Source organism: Leucopleurus acutus (assembly GCF_964270905.1).
Source record: "Leucopleurus acutus genome assembly, chromosome: 15".
Taxonomy (NCBI): Eukaryota; Metazoa; Chordata; class Mammalia; order Artiodactyla; family Delphinidae; genus Leucopleurus; species Leucopleurus acutus.
This window is the reverse complement of record NC_139157.1, coordinates 10,166,169-10,179,706: the sequence shown is the minus strand read 5'-3', so window position 1 is coordinate 10,179,706 and position 13,538 is coordinate 10,166,169. Positions and strand designations below refer to the sequence as shown.

The 13,538-nt window shown below is 42.7% G+C and overlaps 1 protein-coding gene across 4 annotated transcripts in view; it reads left to right on the top strand.

Moving 5' to 3' along the window:
• The window catches only part of ARID1B (AT-rich interaction domain 1B), a 410,478-nt gene extending 400,801 nt beyond the window's left edge, over window positions 1-9,677 (top strand). For all 4 annotated transcript variants that reach the window (XM_082855803.1, XM_082855802.1, XM_082855805.1 and 1 more), the window contains 3 exons: window positions 828-1,611; window positions 3,453-3,583; window positions 6,088-9,677. In XM_082855803.1, the coding sequence (XP_082711929.1) occupies window positions 828-1,611; window positions 3,453-3,583; window positions 6,088-7,812 (2,640 nt within the window). In that variant the 3' untranslated portion in view covers window positions 7,813-9,677. The remainder of the gene's footprint in view (window positions 1-827; window positions 1,612-3,452; window positions 3,584-6,087) is intronic.
• The last annotated feature ends 3,861 nt before the right edge of the window (window positions 9,678-13,538 follow it).

Genomic DNA, 13,538 nt, shown 5'->3' with positions numbered 1-13,538 from the left:
CTTGTAAAATAGAAGGGATTTTAAACATTTATTTAATTTTATTGGAGCATGTTTCTACAGTGAATTGTATTATCAAACCAACTGATCTTAAACCGTTCTCAAGTAAAGTGAAAGAACGCTAATTAGCATATGAGCATCTCCCTCCCTCCCTCTCATCAGAAGCTTCCCACCCTGATCAAGTGCGGGAACCCCCGGCGTCCCTGGGGAGGAGAGTTAGGAGCAGGGCTGCACCAGCCCTGTCCTCAGAGGCTTTCATGGAGAATGTGACCCACACAAGCTGGAAGTCGGGACGGGGCCATGGAATGTCAGGTGTCAGGGGGCACAGGTCCAGTCTGAAGAGCCAGGTTCTGTGTGGAAGTTTTTCTGTAAAGTTAGGCCCAAGGAATCTGTTTAACCCAGGACCCCTTTGGGCTGGCCCTCAAAGGGCTCAGTCCCTTCCGATGAGGTCTCTCTCTACCTACGGAAGTCACCCTAGTGCATCCCCAAGGCCTTGTTCGGCACTGCCTCTGTGGTGGTCACCAAAACCATACACTCCCCAAATTGCAGCCCTGGAAAATAACCAGGCGAGAAGGCTTCCCTCCCCGCCCCCCCGCAGAAAATTTGAAGCACATGAAAACGAACCGCGGAAGCTCCTTCAGAGTACGTGACCTGGTTTATGCAATACTGAATATAGTGCGTAAATTGTTAGTCCGTAGATGTTGTGGGAGCTTCCCATATTCATTTGGAAATGCACATTCCACCAGGTAATAACTGTTCTGCATAATTCAAGTGTGTGATTATACCTGGAAAAGCACATCAGTGTGATCTGTCTTTGTGTGAATTTTCAGAATTACAAGCGCCATATGGATGGCGTGTATGGGCCTCCAGCCAAACGCCACGAGGGAGACATGTACAACATGCAGTACGGCAACCAGCAGCAAGAGATGTATAACCAGTACGGAAGTTCCTACTCTGGACCCGACAGGAGGCCCATCCAGGGACAGTACCCGTACCCCTACACCAGGGAGAGGATGCAAGGCCCGGGGCAGATACAGGCGCACGGGATCCCACCCCAGATGATGGGCGGCCCAATGCAGTCGTCTTCCAGCGAAGGGCCTCAGCAGAGTATGTGGGCGACACGCAACGATATGCCTTATCCCTACCAGAGCAGGCAAGGCCCCGGCGGCCCTGCACAGACACCTCCTTACCCAGGCATGAACCGCACGGACGACATGATGGTACCTGATCAAAGGATAAACCACGAGAGCCAGTGGCCTTCTCACGTCAGCCAGCGTCAGCCTTACATGTCCTCTTCAGCCTCCATGCAGCCCATCACGCGCCCGCCTCAGTCATCCTACCAGACGCCACCGTCGCTGCCAAATCATATCTCCAGGGCGCCCAGCCCCGCCTCCTTCCAGCGCTCCCTGGAGAGCCGCATGTCTCCCAGCAAGTCCCCCTTCCTCCCCTCCATGAAGATGCAGAAGGTCATGCCCACCGTCCCCACGGCCCAGGTCACGGGGCCGGCCCCCCAGCCGCCCCCAGTCAGAAGGGAGATCACCTTTCCTCCTGGCTCTGTGGAAGCGTCACAGCCCGTCTTGAAACAAAGGCGGAAGATTACCTCAAAAGATATTGGTAAGTACTCCCAAGGCTCTGCTCCTGAAATGAATTCCTGTTGTGATCTAGAACTTTAACTTTAGGTTGGATGTAGTTGCTTAATCTCAAAGGGATGCCATTCTGTGACTACAGACCATCAGGACGTGTTTTTGTGCAGGAGGTACAGTTGGAAGCCGCTCATATGAGTTAAGCAGTAGTGCCAGAGAAGAGCGAGAGTTAAAATGGCATTTTTACGTGTGAGTGTTATTTGTGTGAGAGGGTAGAGCTCCATGTGAGAGACCAGGGATTCCTCAGTGACTGTGGACTGTGTTTTGGGCTTAAAGATTCGATCTTAACCAAACACTTAATCTCTGCCATGTGTGCCTAATAGAACAGCTGCCAGGCTGATGAAACACTAGGGCGGCCTGCGAAGATTTGACGGCAGGTCACTCTGTAATTTTGGCAACAACATACAGTGAGTTTCCCCAGGAGCTAAACAGAAAACTGACTGTGCTATGTAGATAGATGCGTGATGTGCAGTATGGAACTTCATATGACAGGATACATAGAATTGTTGTAATCCGGGCAGCACTGCTGATAGCGGCCGAGGAACTCTTTCCGTTGAACGCTGATGTCACTTATTCATCCTATTCGGAGCGTTCTGAATACTAAATAGAGATTCGGAGTATTTGGGAGTACCCAGAGGTTTTCTGCATTATTTTTGAAGTACTTTTTAACACAGCAAAGGAAATAATAGGGTTCAGTTGTATAAAAATTTTTTTCCAAAAAATCTCAGAATCACTTGGCTTGAAATCAGTTGCAGTGATTAGAAAATTAAAGCTATTAAGGATGTTTTCAATCACTGGACATTAAGGATGTATATGGGGGGTGGGGAGTAAGGAGTTCTACATAGAAAGGGTACTGGAGGCGAGAGAGAGATAGACCCTGAGCACCGTGTTACGTATGGAAATATATATGTAAAAATATACGCATGTATTTGTGTGTTTATGTGTGTGTGTATAGATGTTCAAATAAATATATATATATTTAAATTTTAAAAAAATTTCTTAGTCCATGTTATACCAACCTAGGGAAACTTATGTTCCTTATTTTAAAATGAAAGCTTGCCTTTTCTACTGCAAAAGTATTATGTGCCTATCTTAGAAAATTTGAAAACTAGATGGAATTAAAATAAAGGTGGAAACCCACGACCCCCACACGGAAGCTTGCTGTTGGCGTCTGGGCTGCCTGCTGCTGTGGGGAGTTCCGACTGCCGGAACCACGTGCTGCCGCCGGTTTCCTGAGATGGCTTCCCTTGAAATTTCAGGCACATGATGGGCCTCTCCTCCCAGCCCCATCTTTTGACAGATCTTACAGATCTTTTCCTCTTATCGCTCTGGCTCAAGCCAACCTCCTGAAAAACCTGAACCGTCAAAGTGCTAATACTTAGCAGCACGTTGTGTGGGCAGGAGCTCAGACAGAAGACAGCACGGGAGAATGAAGGCTTTGTATCTGAGAAGGTGCTGCTTGGGAATTAAATTCTGCTTATATTCTGCGTATGCACCAGCCTTCGGAAGACGCCACCTTGAGACATTTGTGAATGGAGCAAAAGAAGACATACGGAAAGGCTCATTCATGCTTACTCACTCCCACCTCTGTTTAACCTGCGAAGCAAAAAGCTCTTCAACCACAGAAGTTTCTTAGTGCAGCTGTCACCTCCACCTAAGAATCTGTAATGACCACGTTTAACTGTGCCTCAGAACATTTGTTTAAAATCAGTATTTAACTTAACACTCTGCTTCTTTTTCTTTTGTTATTTTCTATTCTTTCATGCGTAGAGTTAGTATTAATCACATCCTTGTTTTTTCCCCCGTTTTTAGTTACTCCTGAGGCCTGGCGTGTGATGATGTCCCTTAAGTCAGGTCTTCTGGCTGAAAGTACTTGGGCTTTGGACACTATTAATATTCTTCTGTATGATGACAGCACTGTCGCTACTTTCAATCTCTCCCAGGTAAGCCAGCACCAATCCAACTGAGGACCAAATTAGAATAAGAAAGTGAAGTACTGCCTAATTCTTAAGCTAATGCCTCAGGTAATTAGCACTCACCAGCTAACATTTTTTTATCATTGCAGCTGTTATAAACCAACATCAATCAATGTGTAGTTGTCTGAGAATTTTGTCTGCAATAATAATTTATTTCAGTCTTTAGTATAAATACACACATACCTATATTTCTCATAAGAAAATAGTGACCTTGTGTGCACATGTGTGTATGTATATGGAATAGACAATAGTGGTAAAATTAAATTGTTGTTTAGAGTGAATATTAGCAGGCCAATGGGAATTAATCCAAATGTAACACAAAGTTATGGCTGTAGTCAGTGTTGGATGAGACATTACCATACAGTAGATAGCAGTGAGACATTACCCTATTTTCCAGGGGGACCTAACATCTTTCTTTTATTAAAAAGAAATGTAAAATTTAAAAAGAATTTTTATATTACAGAAAATGTATAGTATTGGGTTGGCCAAAAAGTTCGTTTGGGTTTTGTCTGGTATGGAAACCCAAACGAACTTTTTGGCCAAACCAATATTACAGAGAAGTCGAGAAAACAGTTTAAGAAACCCCCTTGTACCCATCATTCTGCTGCAATAGTAATGAGGTCATGGCCAAACTTGTTTCTTGGTCCATTCCCTCCCTTCTCTGCCTCCCTCAAGGCTATTTTGAAGGAGTCATTTACAAGCCTACTACTTTAAAAAAAAACAAAAAAACCCCCTCCTTTGTTCTGTTCTAGTCTTCAAGTAGCTTCCAGCATAATAGCTAGAAGAGAGCAAGGGAGCAGAGGATTAGGAAAAAGGCCCAAGAGTCAGCTGGACTACAGACTTTTTAAGAAATATTTAGAAACAAAAATCAGAAAAGGTTATTTTCCCTTCTGTGTATGAACACCTCTGCTTTTGCCGAAAAAAGCCAAAACATCTAATTGCATTGCTTCTCCTGAACTAGGATCAGAATCTTCCACTTCCTCTTTCTTCTCTCATTTAAGTCCTCATTAGAGCCCTGAAAGGCAATTCTTCAGTTGATAGCAAGTATATTAATAAGGTTATAAACATTGCATGAAATCCATTTTAACAGAAAATAAGTATTAAAAGAATATATACTACCTTTGCTAGAGGAATAATTTTTCATCCTTACGCTAGGTGAACTAACTGCTCTTGAGCACACTTTTTCATAACCAGAATTGCGTCAGCAATTTTCCCTCTTCCCTTGCCCTGGGAAGAAACTAAGCTTTAAGTTGGGGGCGGAGTGGGAAGGGGGCGACATCCAAACCTCCACCTGAAAAATTGTGCCTTCATCCCCTAAAGGCAAGTACTGTCTGGTTGGTCCTTGGGTTTCCTCTTACTTCTTTTTTTTTTTTTTTTTTTTTTTGCGGTATGCGGGCCTCTCACTGTTGTGGCCTCCCCGTTGCGGAGCACAGGCTCCGGACACGCAGGCTCACTGGCCATGGCTCACAGGCCCAGCCACTCCGCGGCATGTGGGATCTTCCCGGACCGGGGCACGAACCCACGTCCCCTGCATCAGCAGGCGGACTCTCAACCACTGCGCCACCAGGGAAGCCCTCTTACTTCTTAAAAATTGTTTCAAACCCACTTTCAGGAAACTTACAGCAGGATATGAAATTATGGTTGATTTCCATAACATCTGTCATTAAGAAATCCTTGTTCACTTACTTACCCTTTATCATCCCTAAATGTAGCAGCATGGGATTGAGGGAGGGGATCAGGCCAGTTGCTAACCATGGAGTATGTTGGTTTTCTTGACATAAACATTTGCTTAAAGGAAACAAAGATGGTTCTCATAGTGGCTTTTGTCTTTCAGCTGGAGTCGTGAATAGCTAAAATACAAAAGTGCATTCTGTGAAACATTCTCATTCATTTATCAGGGACTGAATTGATTTGTGTTTATGAGCTACTACATTGCTGAAATTATCTTCTCCCCCAAATATATGGAGAATGTAAATTAGAATAACCTATGGCACCTAAGACAAAAATAACCATAAAATCCTAGAATAATAACCATAAAAATCCAGGCAAGCAAAGTTTTAGATAAATAAGAGGACAGACTCAGTTTGGGTAAATGAGTCTAGAAAATCCACGTTCCCACTCTTCTAGTCATGATTGCATTGTGTCTAAATCAGAAACAAAGGTACAGAACAGCAGAGCACTCCCTCACTGACAATATCAGAAATGTGAAAATAACAAGTAAGTTTTCATGTTGATACTGTAGGAAGGTAAACAGCAAATAAGAAAGATGGTAAATGTTGGTTTGATCAATAATGAAAAATTCAGGAAGATAGTTCTACCTGACATATGGTTTCTCTTTCCTGGCCTAGCCAAAAAGGAATCAAAGCATGAAAATAATCATAGCAAATGCATTGCTAGCTCTCAGGATTTTCACCCACTCAGTCGCACCTGAGGTTATGACATGGTACCTCTTCTCTTTCTCGTCTCTCTAGTTGTCCGGATTTCTCGAACTTTTAGTAGAGTACTTTAGGAAATGCCTGATTGACATTTTTGGGATTCTTATGGAATATGAAGTGGGAGACCCCAGCCAAAAAGCACTTGATCACAATGTGGTAAAGAGAGATGACAGCCAGTCCTTGGCCGACGATTCTGGGAAAGAGGAAGAAGATGCCGAATGTATTGATGAGGAGGAAGATGAGGAGGAAGACGAGGAGGAAGACGGTGGGAAGGCGGAGACTGAGGACAGGAGCAGCATGGCCTTGGCCTCCCCCGATGCCACCGCGGATCCAAAGGAGAAGCCCAGGCAAGCCAGTAAGTTCGACAAGCTGCCAATAAAGATAGTCAAAAAGAACAACCTGTTTGTCGTCGACCGGTCTGACAAGCTGGGTCGTGTTCAGGAGTTCAGCAGTGGACTTCTGCACTGGCAGCTCGGTGGTGGGGACACCACCGAGCACATCCAGACTCACTTTGAGAGCAAGATGGAAATTCCTCCTCGCAGGCGTCCACCTCCCCCTTTAAGCGCCACAGGTAGAAAGAAAGAGCAAGAAGGCAAAGGGGATCCTGAAGAGCAGCAAGAGAAGAGCATCATTGCAACCATTGATGACGTCCTGTCTGCTCGGCCAGGGGCTCTTCCTGAAGACGCAAACCCTGGTACCCAAACCGAAAGCAGTAAGTTTCCCTTTGGAATCCATCAAGCCAAAAGTCACCGCAATATCAAGCTGCTGGAGGACGAGCCGCGGAGCCGGGACGAGGCTCCGCTCTGCACCGTTGCGCACTGGCAGGACTCGCTGGCTAAGCGCTGCATCTGCGTGTCGAATATTGTCCGGAGCTTGTCTTTTGTGCCTGGGAATGACGCTGAAATGTCCAAACATCCAGGCTTGGTGCTGATCCTGGGGAAGCTGATTCTTCTTCACCACGAGCATCCCGAGAGAAAACGAGCGCCGCAGACCTACGAGAAGGAGGAAGACGAGGACAAAGGGGTGGCCTGCAGCAAAGATGAGTGGTGGTGGGACTGCCTCGAGGTCTTAAGGGATAACACGTTGGTCACCTTGGCCAACATTTCTGGGCAGCTAGACTTGTCTGCTTACACGGAAAGCATCTGCTTGCCAATATTGGATGGCTTGCTGCACTGGATGGTGTGCCCGTCAGCAGAGGCACAAGACCCCTTTCCCACTGTGGGACCCAACTCTGTCCTGTCGCCTCAGAGACTTGTGCTGGAGACGCTCTGTAAACTCAGCATCCAGGACAACAATGTGGACCTGATCTTGGCTACGCCTCCATTTAGTCGTCAGGAGAAATTCTATGCCACGTTAGTTAGGTACGTTGGGGATCGCAAAAACCCAGTCTGTCGAGAAATGTCCATGGCGCTTTTATCGAACCTTGCCCAAGGGGACGCGCTGGCTGCAAGGGCAATAGCTGTGCAGAAAGGAAGCATCGGGAACTTGATAAGCTTCCTAGAGGATGGGGTCACGATGGCCCAGTATCAGCAGAGCCAGCATAACCTCATGCACATGCAGCCCCCGCCTCTAGAGCCCCCTAGCGTGGACATGATGTGCAGGGCGGCCAAGGCTCTGCTGGCCATGGCCAGAGTGGACGAGAACCGCTCAGAGTTCCTTCTGCACGAGGGTCGATTGCTGGATATCTCGATATCAGCCGTCCTGAACTCTCTGGTTGCGTCTGTCATCTGTGATGTACTGTTTCAGATTGGGCAGTTATGACATCAGTGAGAAGGCAGCATGTGTGAGTGAAGACTAGAGGCTCCCGTATAACTGGCTGTTTTCTGTTCTTGTTTCTCCAGTGTAGGAAGATGGAAAGAAAATCTTTGCTCCTCTGCCCCATCCACTATTTACCAATTGGGAATTAAAGAGATAATTAATTCGAACAGTTATGAAATTAATATTTGCCATCTGTGTGTATAAGTACATCCTTTTGGGTTTTTTTTTTATTTTGTTGGTTTTTTTTTTTAACCAAAGTTGCTGTCTAGTGCATTCAAAGGTCACTTTTTGTTTTTCACCGGTTTTCTTTTTAATGTGCTTTTCCATGTCTTACTGCATTTTTTGGGAAGCGAATTGACTTTAAAGAAAAAAGTTAGGGTAAAAGATGCTAAGATGGGAAAATTTCACCACACTGAGGCAAAAAGGTGAAAAATTATCAATTTCCTAGCTGTGTTATTCTTCAAATAATGAAAAAATAAAAACTGCATCCCATCGCCCAAAGCTCTGTGCAATAGAAACTTCTAGAGATGTAGGTATAGGGGCTCACGGAGGTGTGTCAGTCAGCAGTCAAAGTATGAAATGATACTGGTTTCTCCACAGGAAAATGGTTACATTAGGCTAGGAGCAAAAACGACGTTTCTTTAAGTTAAGATTGAAAACACATACCTGACAACGATCAACAGAAATTGCTTCCTCACCACTACCGTCATGTCTGCTGTCTGTTGTTTGACCTTCCACATGACAGTTCTTCACAATTCCTTTAATCATTTTTTAAATATTTTTTTTACTGCCTATGGGCTGTGATGTATATAGAAGTTGTACATTAAACATACCCTCATTTTTTCTTTTCTTTTTCTTTTCCCTTTTTTTTTTTTTTTTTTTAGTACAGAGTTTTTAGTTTCTTTTTCATGATGTGGTAACTACGAAGTGATGGTAGATTTAAATAATTTTTTATTTTTATTTTATATATTTTTTCATTAGGGCCATATCTCCAAAAAAAAAGAAAAAATACAAAAACAAACAAAAAAAACAAAAAAAAAGAGGGTAATGTACAAGTTTCTGTATGTATAAAGTCATGCTCTATTTCGGGAGAGCAGCTGATCACAATTTGCTTCATGAATCAAGGTGTGGAAATGGTTGCATATGGATTGATTTAGACAATGGTTACCAGTACAGACAAAAAGAAAAAAATACAACTAAAAGGAAGAAACACAACTTCAAAGATTTTTCAGTGAAGAGAATCCACATTTGTATTTCAAGATAATGTAGTTTAAAAAAAAAGAAAAAAACTTGATGTAAATTCCTCCTTTTCCTCTGGCTTAATGAATATCATTTATTCAGTATAAAATCTTTATATGTTCCACATGTTAAGAATAAATGTACATTAAATCTTGTTAAGCACTGTGATGGGTGTTCTTGAATACTGTTCTAGTTTCCTTAAAGTGGTTTCATAGTAACCAAGTAACAAATAGGGGGAAAACAGCCGTGTACTAACATAGCCCCTCATTAAGAAACCCTGAGGTTGGGAGGGACCTTTAAGGGTTACCTACTTGAGAGTGGGGAGCAACAGTTTGATTTTCTCAAAGTATTTAGCTAATTAGTCTTTGTTTGAAGCGATCAACTCTAACAACATTGAGGTATGAGAATTTTCAGTGTGCATGGGAGGTGGCTGCCGGCCCTTGAGGTGAGATCCCAGGAGCTCACTGGCCTGCCAGGTTAACACCCTGCCTTTTTCTATCCCCATCTTAATTTCGATCAGAGTTCAATCTATTCCATGGTTCTCTTGTGTGCCTCAAAGTTATTTTGCATTAGTTTACTCCACCGTGTATAATATTTATATTGTGCAATGTTAAAAAGAATATGTTATATTGTATGTGGTGTACATAGTGCAAAGTGATTATTTCTATTTCAGGGCATATTAATATCCTCATATTCCTTCCTACCCGGTGCACAGCAGCTTTTTAATACTTGTCACTTCTAATTTAAACTTTTTCTTCCTGGGTCGTTGACTGCTATTATGTAACAATCAGTTTCTTTGAAACGGCTGCAGAGTTCAGCTGTTAGTGGACACCCTTCTGACTCTACCTCTTCGCACCACCTTACAATCTCAGCAGACTCAGAAATTCCAAGTCCATTCGCCAGACCTGTTACCCGGGCGCACATTACTCACGATAATACACGGAAGAGTTAGACGAGAGCGCTCAGTTATCATCAGAGTGTGAAACAGGACTCCAGTGTTACAAGAAAACATTTTTTCTGCAAGCGTTCTCATCATCTGGCAACTCCCACATTACTCAGTCTTCTTATATAATAAGGCAGCCAAATATATGTTGAATTTAAAACCCATTTATAATTCTACTTTAAATACATTTGCTTGCTAAGAACAGATTCTAGTGCTCCAACCTTCAAATATGGAGACTTGTAAGAGGGAATTCAATATTATTCTAATTTCTCTCTTACAGAGTATGAATAAAAGGTATACACAAACTTGGAAGTTTGTCAATCAAAAGAGTAAAATCATTACAAAAGACTGTTGTTGTCATGGTTGTTATCGATACCTAGAGTCTGAGCAACAAGATTTTACATACGATACACAGCATAATCTCTATAATAATCCAGGAAGATTTTAGCATCCTTTCTACATTTTCACCCCAGAATGAAGACTACAGAAGCCCATGAAGAACTTACAACCTGCCTGAGATCATCTTGCCTACAAACTGAGTTATTGCTTTGTCCTAAAAATGAGTTGGTTTTTTTTTCCTATGAGGCTTTTCAGAAATTTACAGGATGCCCATACTTTAAATGTGTACAAAAAAAAAAAAAAAAAATTAAAATAAAGGTGCAAAGAAAGTTTAGTATTTTGGAATGGTGCTATAAAGTTGAATCTGTTGGTATTTGAGTGAATTCTTTAATGTCACATAAGATATTACTGGGTGGCATGTGTGCAGAAATAACTATTCAAATGTTTTGTTTGAGATTGGGAATGATATAGAATCAGTTTTTATTGGTGAATGTGGCCTATTCAAAAACTAGTTAGGCAGTTTTTGTAAAGTTATAATGGAGAACGATTCTTTTAAGGGGGTATGAGCAGTTTGGTGATAAAGAATGTAAGCTATTAACTACCTCTTTTACGAAAAGAAACTGGCTTTAGCCCTGAAATCATCCATTTAAAACCTGCTGGAAATATTTCATTTTTTATCAAACACGATGTACAGATTCCCATATCTGTTCACCTGCAAGGAAGCAAAGAAAGTATTATAAATGAGCCAAAGTGACAATTCGAACAGCCCATTTTCTTGCTGAGTTTTGTTTCACTTCTTTATCTGGGGAGCTGAGCGCAGCTGCCTGATATGCCCGCACTCTGCCATCCCGTCAGCTCTCTTGGAGAACCTCAGAGTCAAATGAGCTTTTAAAAATGCCAATACATGGTGATAGTATATAACCTGCTAAGATGTCACGTTATTCATTAATTCCGCAGAAATGCACTGACCACATGCTGCGTGCCAAGCTCTGTTGTTCTAGGTGCTGAAGGGTCATTCATGAGCCAAGACCCTGATTCAGTTATGTTCTGGTCGTTCTTGTCAGACAATTACAGAAATAAACTCATCTTCCAAATACAGCTTTTATGCATTGAGAACACTGAGTACATTTTGTTGACTAAGAAGTGAAGTGAGGATCTAGCTGTGGGAATTGGGGTCTGGTATAAGAAGAGTTCTGGACTAAAATCAGAACTCAGTCAACTCTCAGCTGGGGCCTGACCCACATGCTTGTGCGCTCTAGAAAACGCAGTGGGACAGCTGGTCTCTGAGGCCCCTTCCAGCCCTACAGTGTGACTCTAAAGCGTCTGGTTCCCTTCCTGATTCTCTGCACACGAGGGTGCTTGTACGTTCCCAAGTGGAGGGGGAAAAGCCAGAGTCGATAGCCTGGCACCCAGTGATCCCAGCTTACGTGATCAGCCCTTGGAAGTTCAGGAATTGACTAAAACTGTACAAGACGACCTTATTTAAGGGCTTTTTTGTTCTTAAGGTCCACAAACCGCCACACGCACCCACGCGCATCTCCAGTCACTGTGTTTCATCTTCTATCGGCTGATTTCCAGTTGTACGTTTGTTTTAATGATGATCCAAGTCGTGCAATCCCCTCAAATGCCAAAGTCAAGTTAATTCACTTGGGATTTAAATATATGAAACCCTGAGGGGAAGGTGGGGGAAGAACATCCAATATGTCCCAAAGTATGAGACTCATTTTTCTTCCTGAATCTGATTTCAAGGACTTTTTCAAGTTTTACCCCAGCTTTTTCTAAAGTATATTCTAACAAGCAGAGGAGATCTAAAAAAAAAAAAAAAACACTCCTCACATGTTCCCCTCTTGGGCATCTATAATCCATAGTATCACATTAAAGACTGAGAAATCCTACAAAAAAGAAATCTGTTTACCCCAAGTACTGAATATTTCCTGACTTAACCAACCTTGGACATTTTTTTTTTTTAATCCATATACACGTGCTGCAGAGCTCTGGGAAATCACTGCATCAGCCGAGGATCATGCTTGACTTCTAAACATCCATGTTCCTTGCTTATCCTCAGTGTATTCTTATTTCTGAAACTGAGATGTCCTCACTGAAGGAGACGTCACGGAATCTTCTCTTGCTTCTCCGTGACCTTCAGCAAGGTACTTAGATTCTTTGAAACTCACTTCCTCACCTGTAATGTGGGTGTAACCCCTACCTCAAGATTGGTGAGGATTAAATTAGATAATTATATAAAGGTCTTGTAACCTAAGCGATTACCGTATATGAATCCCAGACATACATAAACACTTTCCGTTTGGTGAGTGCCCGAAAGCGTATTTCACATAATTTAAAAATCTGGTCTAAGAATCTTTCCATTTTCATAGTCGCACAGTTTGTGTGACTTGTTGGTTTGGTTTTGGTTTTCTAGTAAAAGCCATAAAAGCTTAGCCTATTGATTGGCTGTGTTTAGTGCCAAGGGGGATTCTGCATAATTTCTCTACTGAATGTCAGTTTTGGCTGTCAGATATCCAGAGGTGGTAGGAGACCTCACCTTTCATTCTGCAGGCCTGGGGGAAGAAGCACATCTCTGGAATACAGTGCAGTCATGCAGTAAACTTGTCCTGTCCTGTCCTTCTAAAAAAAAAAAGAAAAGTGGCTCATAACATATTTCAGGGGTCAAATATCACAGGTGGCCGATCACAGTGTTTTCTTTGCTATTCCTTTTCGTCTGATGTGCACAGCAGAGAGCTTCCCTAGAGGAAAAGGACTGCAGTCTTCACACTTAGCTGGAGATGGGCCATATATCTGTGGGATATAGAAGTGGAATTAAGGGTGTTCTTCATTTCCATGTAAGCTTAAGGTCAGGTAAATAAATGAAGCCTGAGCTTTGATCTTCTGCATAAATTTGGTATTTAGCTGGCCCTGGATCTGTATGTTCAACAAACTAGATTTTCCCAAAGACTTATGGAACCTAAACTTGGATTCAGCTCCTTGAAGATATCCTTGTCCAAACAAAAGCGATTCCTTCAGGCAAGAACCAGCAGCATTTATAACACTGCTTACTGGTAAGTGGTAATTACTTCACATTTGGATGTTTTTTGCACTTGAAAGAATTTCATAGCTATTAGTTGTTCTTTATAGAAGCCTTAGTATAGAACATTATAACATCCGTTCTCGCAGAACAGAATCAGAGGCTGACACACAAAGTAGTTGGAAC